General features: G+C 58.6%; 1 protein-coding gene across 1 annotated transcript in view; it reads right to left on the bottom strand.

Annotated features, from left to right (window-relative positions):
* Positions 1-250: 250 nt before the first annotated feature.
* Positions 251-12,984, bottom strand: part of C6H10orf71 (chromosome 6 C10orf71 homolog) — a 24,714-nt gene continuing 11,980 nt past the window's right edge. Inside the window, 3 exon segments of the mRNA XM_004453591.4 lie at positions 251-5,478; positions 5,480-6,997; positions 8,639-8,739. Coding sequence (XP_004453648.2) covers positions 2,755-5,478; positions 5,480-6,853 — 4,098 coding nt within the window. The 5' untranslated portion in view covers positions 6,854-6,997; positions 8,639-8,739 and the 3' untranslated portion in view covers positions 251-2,754.

Below are 12,984 nucleotides of genomic sequence, written 5' to 3'. Positions count from 1 at the left end.
TCTTGGGAACACAGAGCCCTTTGCCCAAGGCACTGAGACCTCTGGCTGACTCTCTGGGGAAACAGGTGTCTGGGATGGGAGTGGACGTGAAACGCCCCGCTCCGGTGTCCTCTTTTGCCTCCACAGGGGCAAAGGGAATGAGGAGCTGAACTTGACCCCTGAGGATGTTTACGCTTCCAGCTCGACCCTGTCTACTGTGTCTAACCCAGAATTAAGGCCGAATTCAAGCCGCTTCCCCAAACACAAGCGCTCCAAGGTAATGTTATTTTACTGAAGGACACTTGTTTCGCCAGGTAGTTCCTCTCTGGAGTCCTAAGGAATTTTAAAATACGCACGTTAATTTTCGTCTTTTGTAAGAGCGAGGGAGGCGGAGGGCACTTGGCGATTGGGCGGCATTCGGAGGCCAGCTCTGTTTCCTTCATGGGCGCCAGCGAGCCCCTCGGGGGCCTCGGGTCCCCGGGTGACCTCCAGCCTCGCTTCCCCGGCATCGGCCGGCCCGACTCGCGGGTGGAGGGCTGACCGAGGGCACCCGGCAGGGAGGGATTTGCACGAGGAGATTCAGGTGTGGCTGCACTTATCGGGAGGAATAGACATAAAGTCCCCAATCCATACCGTGCTCCGGAATATGCCAGAAGCCCCGTGCATGCAAGAGCTGCGCGCCTCCCCGGCTTCCCAGCCTCAAAACGGCCTCTTTGGAAACAGCAGGGATGAACTGGGTCCCCGGGCAGCGTCCCCTCAGTGGCCGGGGCTCTAAACTTGGAGGGGGACCCTGTCATGCAGGGGGTTCCCAGCAGCAAGGATTCAGGGGCGTCTGTGACAGGCCCTGGTGGAAGCCGTCGGGGAACGGGCCTTTGCCCTCGGCTCTGCCTCCTGCGACTCCTCGGTGCTGTCGCAGGGGCAGGGGCCATTCCTGCCTTCGGCTGCCTGGGTTGGACTCAGCCACTGCCCTCCAAATCCCAAAGGCCAGGGTCATAAAGTGGCATTTCCTTTGGAGGGCAGGGCCCAGTCCTGGTCACCAAGGGGGCCTGACTCAGCTCCCCTGGGCCGTCCTTGCCATCGGGGCTGGGGTCTTCCTTTGTTGCTACCTCCCCTGCACTAGCGGGGGGCCTGACCCCCAGGAGGTCCCCCACGGGGGCTGCAGCATGAGGAGGGGTTGCTGGGGTTGGGGCTGCCATGGATGCCAGAAGCTTCTGTCGATGGTCAGCTGTGCCAGGAAGACATCTGGTCCCTCGCGGCCCGTGGTAGTTTGAGACTTTTAGGGCCCCAGGAAATCAGGTTCCTCAAGCTGGCCCGTTCCTGGGGCTGTGAACAGGTGGGACCCTCAGATGAGGTTATTTCAGAGAGGTATAAAGGTGTCTTAATTATCTTCTGGAGTCCTTTATGAACGGGATGAATATGGAGAGAGAGACAAAGAGAAGCTGGAAGCAAGAAGCAGAGGCAATGAGAGAGAGAAGGGAGAGCGGCAGGGGCTGCCACGTGCCCAGCTGTGTGCCTGAGCAGCCCAGGACCGCGGCGGCTCGTCTTCAGGGGAAAGTATGGCCAGGGGACACTTCAATTCTGGACACTTTCACGGCCTCACAACCACACGCCTGCACGTTAGCAGCGCGCCACAGCGCAAGCCGCCCACGTCCTGGTGTTTCCGGCCTTGCCTTTCGGCAGCCTGGCAAACTGAAATGGCTCACGGAAGGAAGACAGAGTCCTAGGACAGAACCACATCTGCAAACCTGTTTCACTGTTTACACAGCGGCCTCTTCTTTATCAGAACGCAGCCTCAGGAGGCAGTTTCATCACGTACGGAAAACCCATTCTAGTCAAATAAACTTGCCAACGAGGCCTCCTCCTGCCTCCCTCTGAGCTGGTTTTTGCCAGCGGTGACCTGGAAACTGGGCGCTTCTTGGGTGTTGCTCAGTGACTGTGAGTTAGGGTGGGGGTGGGGGTCTTGGCTGTGCCATGCCTCGACTCTGTGTGTTTGGGTGGGGGGTGTCTGTGACAATTCCGCGGTCACCATGCATCTGCGTGAGCCATGTGCCGAGCAGGACCCCCCAGCATGGCCCTTTGTGGGTGCCGCAAGGGTCTTGCTTACTACCAGGCCCTGACCTTGAGGAGGAGCGGGGTGGGGTCTTTAGGCAACAGGTCTGATGGCATCCTCTGCCACACCATAGCTGGTGGCAGAGGCAGATGTCCAGGAGAAGAGTGGGATGGGACAGTGGGGAGAAGGAGATGAAGGCAGTGGGGGGAGAGGAGTGGTGCAGGGAGGGGCACTGAGGGACATTTCATGCAAGCAGCACCCTGCCCTCCGACCTCATGAGAACTTGGGGTTCTCGAGTAGGGGGTGGGGCCCAAGGGAGCCCTTTGGGTGGGTGTTTTCTCAAAAACCCCTATAAGGTTCTCAAATGGCTATGTGGTGATGTCTATACATGGATGTGTGTTTGTGTGTGCATACGCATGTGCATGCATACTTGCATTACATGCATGCACTGCACATGTGCATACACATGTATGAGCATGCATGTGGACGCAGGTGCACCTGTGTCCGCATGCACATATGTGCACAGGTACATGTGAGTGTGCACGCATGCGTGTGGCTGCTTGTACATGTGCACACATGTGCATGTGTCTGTGCATGTGCGCACATGTCTGTGAATGCATGCACACGTGTGCACACGTGTGCGGCTGGGCTTGCATGTGTGTATGTGAGGCGGGGGAAGTAAGCTCCTCTGGGTGTACGAGGGGGCGGTTGGTCTGCTTTAATTTTCAAGAAATGCCTTCAGTGGCGAAGTCCTCTAGGTCGTCGGTGGAGATGATTTCCAGGCTCGGAGCTTCTCCCCCCTCCTCCTCTGGGCTCCCGGGAGGCCTGTTGGGTAGCGGGCCTGCAGAGTTCCCAGCGGCGTCGCGGTAGGGCCGTGGGGCCCGCTGCGCGGTGTCGCTGTCCCAGAGCTCGCCGGCCGCCAGGGGGGTGTGAGGGCCCTGCCTTAGGTAGGTGGGGGCTGAGAGCTGAGAGGAGCACCTGAGGGGCATCAGAGAGGTCACAGGCAGGGGCTGGAAGCCAGGGTATAGCACGTAGGGGGCAGCCAGGGCGTCCTGGGCGGGCGGCTCCGGGGCGTCCCCCTCCGCGGCCGGGAGGGAGACCCTCACGTATCTGCCCGTGTCTGGGTCGTAGAAGGTCTTGATTTTCACCTGGAGCGGCAGATCGAAGAGGAAGTACTCGCCAGACTGGGGGTCTTGGAGGACCTTCTGAGTGGCAGGGTAAGGGGGCGGGGGTGTGGCTGACGGGGGACCCCCAGGCCCCCTCCTGACGTGCTCCAAGAAGCCGGACACGGAGTGGCGGTGCGCGGGAGGGGGCAGGGAGCGGACCGCGGGGCAGCGAGGCCTGGGCTCCCGGGGGGGCGGCACGTCCCCCGGGGGCTCGCCGGCAGCCCCCTGCCTCTGTGCCGTCTTCCTCCTCTTGCTCGCCAGCTTCTTGGCCCGCCGCAGGGCCTTTTCGGTTTTGGGCGGGACAGCGGGGGGCTTGCCGGCTGCCCTCTCCACCTGGGCGGGGGCCTCGGCTCTCTCAGGGAAGCCCTCCGAGCTGGTCACTGCCTCTGGCCACGCGCCTCCCGGCGACAGCGCCCGCAGGTCCTCCGCCGACGCCTCGAGCTGAGGGTCTCCTGCCGCCCACACCGGGGCGTGCGTGAGCGCCTCCCTCCTGGTGGCCTGGGCAGGCCCGGTCCAAGGGCTGGCGCGGGGCAGCTCTTGGGGCGGCAGCCAGCCCGCGTCGCCAGGCACCCGGGGGACCTCGTCCCAGACGTTGCCGCCCGTGGCGGGGGAGCAGGCGCCGCTGTCCTCCAGGGAGCTGGGGTCCAGGGAAGTCGCCGAGTCACCGGGAAACGGTCTTCTCCCCTGTGGCCCCATCCTGGGTGTGGACAAAAAGGGACCCCCGAAACCCGGCATCTGCTCTTCCCAGCCCCGCCCCGGCTGAAGTACGGCGGGCGGGTCGTCCTGGGGCAACGCGATCGCGGGCATGGGCCCGGGAGCGCCCTGCTCCCCATGGCGCGGGCACCTTCCCTGGCCGTCCTCCAAGGCATCGCCTGCCGGTGGGGGAGGCGGCGGAGCCCCCTTGGCGGCTGGCTGGGAGACCTCCAGCCGGGCGGTGCCTCCTGCGCCCCCGCGGCCCGCAGGCCTCGCTGGTGCACCCTGCACGCCAGCAGGCGGCAGGGGACCCGGGGACGGCGCGCAGGGCTTTTCGGGGCCCTCCAGGGGACAGAAGCGGCTGTTCTCGCCCGACCTGGGCGATCCCTCTTCTTTGTGGCCTCCGCCAGGCGCGTCCTCGGAGGACAGGGTCCTCAGGAGGGGCAGCAGGATGGGTTTGATCACGGGGGTGGCCCTGAGGGTGTTGTCTTTAATTGCAAACAAAAGGCGCTTGTTGGACGTGGAAGACGGTGAGGTGGGAAGGTCTTGAACCTGTGAAAGGCCTGGGTCCTTGTTTCCTCCAGTCCAGCTGCCTCGGAAACGAGCTTCCTCTGGGGATGCCGCCCTCGGGACACCCCCGGGCGGACCCGCCCCTGCTCCCTGCGGCGGCTCCCCCTGCTCTTCCGCGCAGGCGCGCCCATCACTTAGGGCGCAGGTCGGCGGCCCGTCAATCCCCGCCGCCTTCTCCTTCTCGCCCCTCTGGCCTTCGGCGGGCCACGTCTTCTGCTGATCATCGAACGAAGCAAAGGATTGGTCCGAAGAGCTGGTGCTGAACTTGGCCTTTGCTTTGAGGCCCGGCGTGAAATCGGACTGGCTGTCGCTGTAAAACACGTCTTCCTCCTCGGGGGAGAGGGGCCCGGGGGAGACCCTGGGGTCCCGGAGCCCTGCCTCCCGCTCGGGGTCCGTCTCCTGAGAGACGGACCTGGAGAAGCCGTTCTCCAGCCGCGGGGCCTGCGGAGGCTCCGTGGCCTTTCCGGCCTGGGGGTCCCTGCTGCAGAGGCGCAGGGAGAGACGCTTCCGGAGACAGTGGCCGCTGGAGTCGGGACAGCAGCCGGGGCTGGCGGGGCCGACCCCCGCGTCTCCATCGGCATCGTCCCTCGCATCGCCGTTGGTCTCCGTGGCCTCCCCGTTGGCGCAGAAGGGGGCGGTGGCCACGGCGGGAGGAGAGCTAGGAGCGGCTGGGTGGCCCACGGAGGCCGAGCTGGCGCCGGCTTCGGGGTGCTCCTGGATGCCCGCATGGGCCCCGGCAGGGGCGCCAGCCGCCCCCTCGTCAGAGGGCTCGCTGGGAGGGCTCTCCTCGAGCCCGTTGGGAAGGGGGGCCCCGTTGCTGGCCGGCTCCTGCCTGCCGTCCACCTTGCCTCTGGCGTTCCCGTCGAGGCCTTTGGAGAGGGCCGAGGGGCTGTACGTGCTCTTCACGCACCTGCGCACGTCCTTGAGGTTGAAGAGCAGTCTGGGCGCCCTGGCCTTGTAGCTGTCCGGTGCACAGCCCCCGCCGGGCTCCTCCCGGAGGCCGTTTGGCTGGCCCGGGGGCGGCGGGGGTGGCGGGGGCTGGTGGGCCGTCCACCAGGTCGGGCCCGGCCTTGCAGCGGATGACGGGCGTCAGGAGCTTGCTGATGTCAAAAGGGGCTTCAGGCTGCTCTTCGGGGCCCGCCGACAGGGCTGGGGCGGCGTCCTCCGGGCACTGGCCCTGCCGAGACGAAGGCAGGCCCCCCCTCTGAGCCTGCGCCTTTTCTTCCAAGGCCTCGGGGACAGGGTCCCTCCGTCCTTTGCCGGCCCTCGCCTTCCTCCACGGCGCCTGGGTCGGCTTTGCCTGAGGGTCCGGCTGGGAGCGCAAAGCGCCCGGGTCCCTCGGCTCCCAGGGCCCGGGGGTGGACAGCGCCCCCGTGGCCGGCCTGCCCTCCCCCTGGCTGCAGCCGGCCCCCGCCCGGCCCGGGGAGGCCTCACCCTCGGCGGGGCGGGCTTCTGCGACCGATGGCTTGTCCTCGTAGGTCCCCGGAGCCCTGCCGCCCGCACCCGGCTCCCCGGCGTCCTTTCTTCCCGGCCGCCGCGGCTGGTGCGCTGTCCACGACTCGAAGGCGCTGTTCTCGCTGTGGAGGAAGGTCCCTTTGTGGACCCGCTCTGGGGCTCTGCCCAGCTCGCCCGGGGCCGGCCTGGGGGCCGGGGCATGGAAGGCGGCCTCGAAGGAGCCGGGCGGCCTCTCGGGCGCCTGGGTGAAGCCGCCGGAGAGGCGGCGCACCGCGTCGGGGCTCATGGGGGACCCCCGCTCCCCGCGCGTCCTGCCCGCCGCGTGGGGATTGGAGACCTCGGCCGGCACCCTCCTGACAGTTAAGAAGGCCGAGTCGAAGCAGAAGTTGACCCCGCTTTCTGGAAGAGGCGCGAACTTGGGGGCGATCTTCAGAGCGGGGGGCTTGCCGGGGGGCGGCCCGCTGTCGCAGCTCTGGCCCTCGGGCCGGTCAAAGGACCTGATCAGCGAGGACACTTTGGACGCGGGCTTGGGGCCGCTCCTCGGGCCAGGCGCGCGCGCCTCCAGCTTCCTCTGGGCGGGTGTGGGCGGGGGGCTGCCCTTGGGGTACTTCCCCTCTCCCTGGACGTACTTGGGAAACTGCTGGAATGTGGCCGCCCAGCCGGCGTGCTCCGTACCCTGCGACGACAGCTGGCCCCAGAGGCCGCTCTTCCGGTGGGCGTGGCTCGCCGCTGCCTGGGGCAGGCTCCCGGACACCCGGTGGGTGATGTCGGGGGACCCGGCCAGCTCAGGCTCGTGGAAGAACGCGTCCTCCGAGACGCACAGGCTGCGGAAGGCCCTGTCCGTGAGGCTGCTCACCTCCCTGTCCGCGTCGTCCAGCATGCTCCCGATGCTGGACGTGTCGCTGAACCCGCCGTCCCCGCACTTCTTGTTGCCCTGCATCGTCCCTCCGCTCCGGGAAGCCCGGCGAGCGCGGCAGGGGGGGGCGTCTGGCCGGTGGCAGGGGCCGCCTTTCGAGGGAGAGCTTGCTGTGGGCCGGAGGGAGGGGGCTGCACCGTGGGAACTTGCTGCTTTTTTTTTTTCTCTCTGCAAAATAAATGAGTAGGGGGTATGAAGAGGGGATGCAGCTCGGAAGCTCCACGCGGGAACGACACGGGGGCCCGGGTGGGTGACCGTGCTTGCCTTTGTGGGCGCGGCCTCCCTGCCACCACGTGTCATGCGTGCCTTCTCCCGCGCCCCTCTCACAGAGCCCGTTCAGTTTCTGTAGGGTACCGAGCGCAATTGAAAATAAAATGGACTCCTCTGTAGCCCGTGTCCTCGTGAGACCACAAGGAGCTTAGGGCCACGGGGTGGTTATTCGACTGCCCTTCCTCCCAGGTCCACCCCAGGAGGGCAGGTCCTCGGTAGCCTGGGTCACCTGGAACCCCCAGCTTTCCGGCTTCCGCTGGGTTCGGCCCGGGGAAGGTGTGGGCAGGCGTTTGGAGGGACGGCACGAGTGGCCCGGCACCTCTGCCCCGTCCCCTCCTTCCTCTCTGGGGTGCGGGGTCCTGGCCACTCGGCTGTCCTCTGAGACGAGGGGCCCCCTCCCAGGCTCCAGCCGCTCTGCTCCCCTCAGCCGCGAGGCAGCGGTGGGGGTGGCGCCTGCTCCCGGGTGTGCCTCCCGTCCCCCCAATTCTGCTATGGCCCCTTCACAGCATTCTCTTCTGCATCCTGTCTCGGGAGCCTGCTTCCCGGGGGACCCCCTTACCACTGGGAGCCCTCCGACAGCCCGCCCAGGAAGCAGACAGAACAGCAGCCCTGGACCCCGGAGCGGGCGCAGCTAATGGAGACGTTGGTGGGTGGGGGGCCCGCGCCCTCTGGAAGGGTGGCCTGTGCTGGTCAGGGATCCTGCTGAGGCCCCAGGCTTGCCTGCACTGTCCTGACCCCTGTGATTGTGATCTTGGCAAAGACTGAACTCAGAAGTCCTGGGGGCTTCTCCAGGTCCACATTAAAATGAAAATAGGACAGTTGGAGACGTACACATAGACTCTCAGAGTCTGTTAATCACCCCCAGACAATTAAAGACCCCTTACTAACAGCCAACGTCTAAGTATTTTTTTGAGCACTCAGCTCCCATGCCCTTCCTTGGAGTAAAACTGTTTGATACCTTTTGGGGAATTTCCTCTCCCCTCAGGGTGTTTGGTCTTGGTGGGGCCGAGACTCCAGGTGGCAGCTCAGGGGTTCTGGACAAGGGCGGACGTGAGACCCAGCCAGATCGCAGAACTTTGCCTTCTGGCTGGTGTGGTACGAGAACGGACAGATGTGCTTGGGGAATTCTTTCTAGTGCAGGAATCTTGCTATGCTCCGGGAGCTGTCCCATTGAGTCTCCAGGAGTTGCAGTTTCCTTTTCATAATTATCCATTCTGATTTAATTTGTCCAGTGTCCGTCTCTGTTGCTCGTGCCTGAAGAACCCTAATCAACCTTGGATCCGCTTGGTGATTTCAAACAGTACTGGGGAATGTTCATGATTATTCAGGACTTTCAGAAAATAACCACACTCCTGCCTCAGCAAAAAAGGAGCCCTCTTCCACGAGCTTTTTCAGATTGTTTCTCCCATTCCGATTTGGCTTACCTGAGGGTAGATAAGACAGGCACCAAGCCGGCCCCTTCCCCCAAAGCCCCTGCCCTCTGGCTCTTGTACCCCGAGGCCGTGTTTTTGGACACTGGCTCTTGAACTCGTTTCATACCTGTCCGAGGATGGGGACTGCAGGGGCCTCCTCACCGGGTTTTAGGATCTGTAGTTTGCAAACTTCTTTTCAGTCTCATATTTGGTATCATCACTGCCCACCTAGAAAGAAAAGGAAAAATAATTTTGGAGGAACCCAATTGACCAATAGATCCCAGGGCTGTATTCAGTGCATGGAGTGGATGTTTGTTGAATGAATGAATAAATGAAGGAAGGAATATGTGCCTGAAAGAGGTGTTAAGGGTCAATAACAAATATCACTAAGGCAGCCTTTATATTTATTTTTTTTATTTAAAAAAAATTTTTTTTGTTTCTGTTTTTTTAATGTTACATTAAAAAAAGACGAGGTCCCCGTATACCCCCCACCCCCCTCACCACACTCCTCCCCCCAATAACCACAACCTCCTCCATCATCATGAGACATTCATTGCATTTGGTGAATACATCTCTGAGCACCACTGCTCATTGACCTCATGGTCAATGGTCCACATCATAGCCCACACTCTCCCACAGTCCACCGAGTGGGCCATGGGAGGACATACAATGTCCAGTAACTGTCCCTGCAGCACCACCCAGGACAACTCCAAGTCCTGAAAATGCCCCCACATCACATCTTTTCCTCCCACTCCCTACCGCCAGCAGCCACCATGGCCACTTTCTCCACACCAATGCCACATTTTCTTCGATTACTACTAATCACAATAGTTCATGAATAGAATATCAGTAAGTCCACTCTAATCCATACTCTATTACTCCATCTTGTGGACCTTGGATTGGTTGTGTCCACTCCACATCTATATCAAGAGGGGGCTTAGATTCCACATGGATGCTGGATGCAATTCTCCTGCTTTCAGTTGTAGGCACTCTTGGCTCCCTGGTGTGGTGGTTGATCTTCTTCACCTCCATGTTAGCTGAGTGGGGTAAGTCCAATAAACCAGAGTGTAGGAGTTGCAAGTCTGTTGAGGCTCAGGGCCTGGCTATCACATGGTCAGTCCAGAGATTCAGGTCCCCTGGGTTAATTTGTTTCTTTAATCCACACTTAAATACAACAAATTCCAAACAGCGTCTTCAGGGTGAAAACCCAAATGGTGTCAACTTATATCACTTCCAATGGTCAAAACTGTCTCCATGGCCAAGAAATCATCTGGAACCTATTTCAAGCCTCTGGGATTTCTATTCTGGAAGAAGTTTTAAGCAAGATCGGTCCAGTTTTGAATGATGTTTATTTTTTTTCTTTCGGCTAGTGCAATCTGACCAAAACCCATTTTTCCACATGAATTAATAACTCAGGTTTCTGCAGTAAAGAGAATGGGTGAGGCCAAACTTGAGTCCACTCAGCAAGCACAAAACGAGCATAGCATTAGATGAATGGTTGCCAGGAGGCTTGAGGAGCTATTTTGACAGCTAAAAGAAACAAAAAGCTGCCCAGGACGATTTTGAGAGTGCAAAGAATGAAGGGTGAACTAATTAAAATAGATCCACCACGCAAATTTTAGATGCCAACCGTGGGGCTGCTGCAAAGCCCTCCTAGCGCGAAGCTCTTGGATATTAATCTTGCCGGAGGTAGTTTATTAATAATATTAATAACCATAGGAATTCAAGTTTGTGGAGTATGTTTCTTTGGAGAATCATAGTAGTGCTTTGTTTCTACCACCATACAGGGACGCTCGTCCTGGGTGCTCCCACTGGCTTAGGAGATCTTGGCATCCTGCAACTCGCTGGGCTAGCTTTCAGGCAGCTCATATTGTAGCATTACCCATATCCTAGCCCGTAAGGCTCAGATTGGTGATCGCTCCTCTCTTTCCTCAACTAGAAAGCAAGTTCCTTAATCCAAGAAGGGATTATTCACCTTTGTACATGAAGCACATCAACATGGAACCTCAATCAACGTTGACCTCCATGCTCAGAATTGAATAAGGTATGTTTGTATCCTGGTTTTTCTGAGGGGCAAACTGAGACACAGCAAAACCGGAGCAAGGGAATAGAAATTCAATGGAGAAAAGACCCTTCTCCTCGGGCCTAAGGCCGCCTGAAGAATTTGGCTGCCCCTCGTGTCGCTCACCTGTCAATCTATGCCGCTGCCTGCAGTTCCATGGGAGGACATAGGATGAAACCAAGCTGGTGGTCACACATAGAGGCTAGGTGTGGACGGAGTTGGTGGCATTTGTTCAGCGAGCATTTAGGGACCCGATCACTTTGTGCTTGGGCTCTTGCCCTCGCCAGTTGCTGCCTGGACTGATTGTCGCCCTCACTGAAATGTCTGCCAGAGGCCAGTCCCCAAACTGCCTGGCCTGCTACTTTGGACCTTTTGGGGATGCCAACTTGAATTGATGAGGAGCCTGGCTCACTTTCAGTGATAAGGGTAGGGTTACCTTCAGGTAATGTGAATGAGGATAAACTGCAGGTTGCCAGGTTACAGTGAAGGTCTTGGAATCTGCTCTAACAAATCCACGGAAACAAAAACGAGGACTTAATCATTTCACGGTAAGTTCTTATTTCTCTCTCTAACCTTCCAAGACAGGTTCTTTTCTCAAATGCGCCCACTGCCTCCTCTCCCCCATCACTGCCTAACCCCTCTCACTCTGCCTTCAGTCCCCTCCATGCCTCCCTAATACGTCTTCCAATCCCTTTGCTGCTTATCTGACTTAACTTCAACAGCAGTTGAGACAGTCAGCCCCTGCCCCTTTTTTACAATTTTATTTATAAATTTCCATACAGTCTATATACACCGAGCAACAACCCACCCTTCTCTGCTCTGCCCATCTCCTGTAACATCTCATCTACTTTGTGTCTCTACAAATTCATTATTTCTCAGTATTTCATATATGTGAAGTGATACAGTATTTGTCCTTATGGGCTTTTTTCAAGTTTCATCTACGCTGTAGCATGTATCAGAACTCCATTCCTTTTTTCCGGCTGAGTCATGTTCCATTGCGTGTCTAGACCACCTTGTGTCTGTCCATTCATGTGTTGAAGGACACTTGGCTTGTTTCGACCTTTTGGCCATTGTGAACAATGCTGCTATGAACATTATCTGTTTGTGGCCCTGGTTTCAATTTCTTTGGGTGTAGACCTAGCAGTGGGGTGGCCAGGTTGTCCAGTGACTCTGTACCACTTGCCACACTGGCTGCACCATTTTACATCCCCAGGCCGTTATTTTCTTGAGACAGTCTCTCATGTTGACTTCAGGGACCCACACTCTACCTCTCCCCATCTCTGTCTCGTCTCTTGTCTTCCTCTCCTTGACCATCGAATGTTGGTTTCCTCCTTTCTCAGGCCTCCGGCCTCTTTTCACCTCACTCTGCAATCTCCCCAGGGGAAATGCTGTGCACAATCATGGTTTTAATGAACCTCTACAACGGTCCAGCCCGGGCTGTGGCCCAGCTGCCCAGGAGACAGCTCCGAGCTCATGTTTCCCAGGCACTTCAGACTCACACGCCCAGAGCTGAACTCATGACCCTCCTATAGGCCTGTCCCCCTCCAGGGATCCCGGAAAGCTGGGAGTCATCTGAGATTGCCTCCTTTTCCTCCTCCCAACGCTCCCGCCCCCTCCAATCCATCCGAGCCCCGCGAGCTCTCTCTTTAAAGGTCTCTGGCGCTGGCGCCCATCTCCACTGCCACTGCGTGGCCCGAGCTGTCATCGCCTCTCCCTCGGGTGATGCAACAGCCCATATGCCTTCACCACGCTGAGTGTAGAGCAGTTTTAAAGATCACATCTGCTCAGGTCAAGCTTTTGCTTAGACCCCTTCAACAACGCCCCAGTTTTATAGAAGGAAACTCAACCTTCCTAACAAGGACCCTATTTATCCTGTCCTCATCTTGGACTCTTCTCTCTCTCACACTTGGCTTTCCAGCCACACTGGCCTTTTTCCAGCTTCTCCCTGCCTTGGTGCCTTTGCACGTGTTGTTTCCCCTGCCTGGAATTGTTTACTTCCACCTTTTCCCTGTTACTTAGTTAACTCCTACTTATGCTTCAGAACCCTGTTCACATGTCCTTTGAGCAAAGCAGCTTCCTCAGACCATTTCAAGTCCCCATCAGCTGTGTGCTCAGAGCATGCAATTTCCATGTCTTTTGTAGCACTTATCACAGTTGGATTTAAATAGTTAACCAGGAGATTGGTTGTTTGGTATCTGTCTCTCCCGCTGACTGGATTATTACATTATTGATTTTCTGAAATTCAAATAATTTTTTTAGTGTAAGTATATTCTAAATATTGCATGGGATCCACTTAGTTTTTTTAAAAAATTTATTCATTGTTTACCTGAAATTCAAATTTCACGGGGCATCCCATATTTTACCTGGCAACCCGAGGGCCTCGCCAACTTTTAGGGCCCCAAGTGGATCAC

The sequence above is a fragment of the Dasypus novemcinctus genome, chromosome 6 (genome assembly GCF_030445035.2).
Source record: "Dasypus novemcinctus isolate mDasNov1 chromosome 6, mDasNov1.1.hap2, whole genome shotgun sequence".
Lineage (NCBI taxonomy): Eukaryota > Metazoa > Chordata > Mammalia > Cingulata > Dasypodidae > Dasypus > Dasypus novemcinctus.
This window is presented reverse-complemented; position numbering and strand designations above follow the sequence as displayed.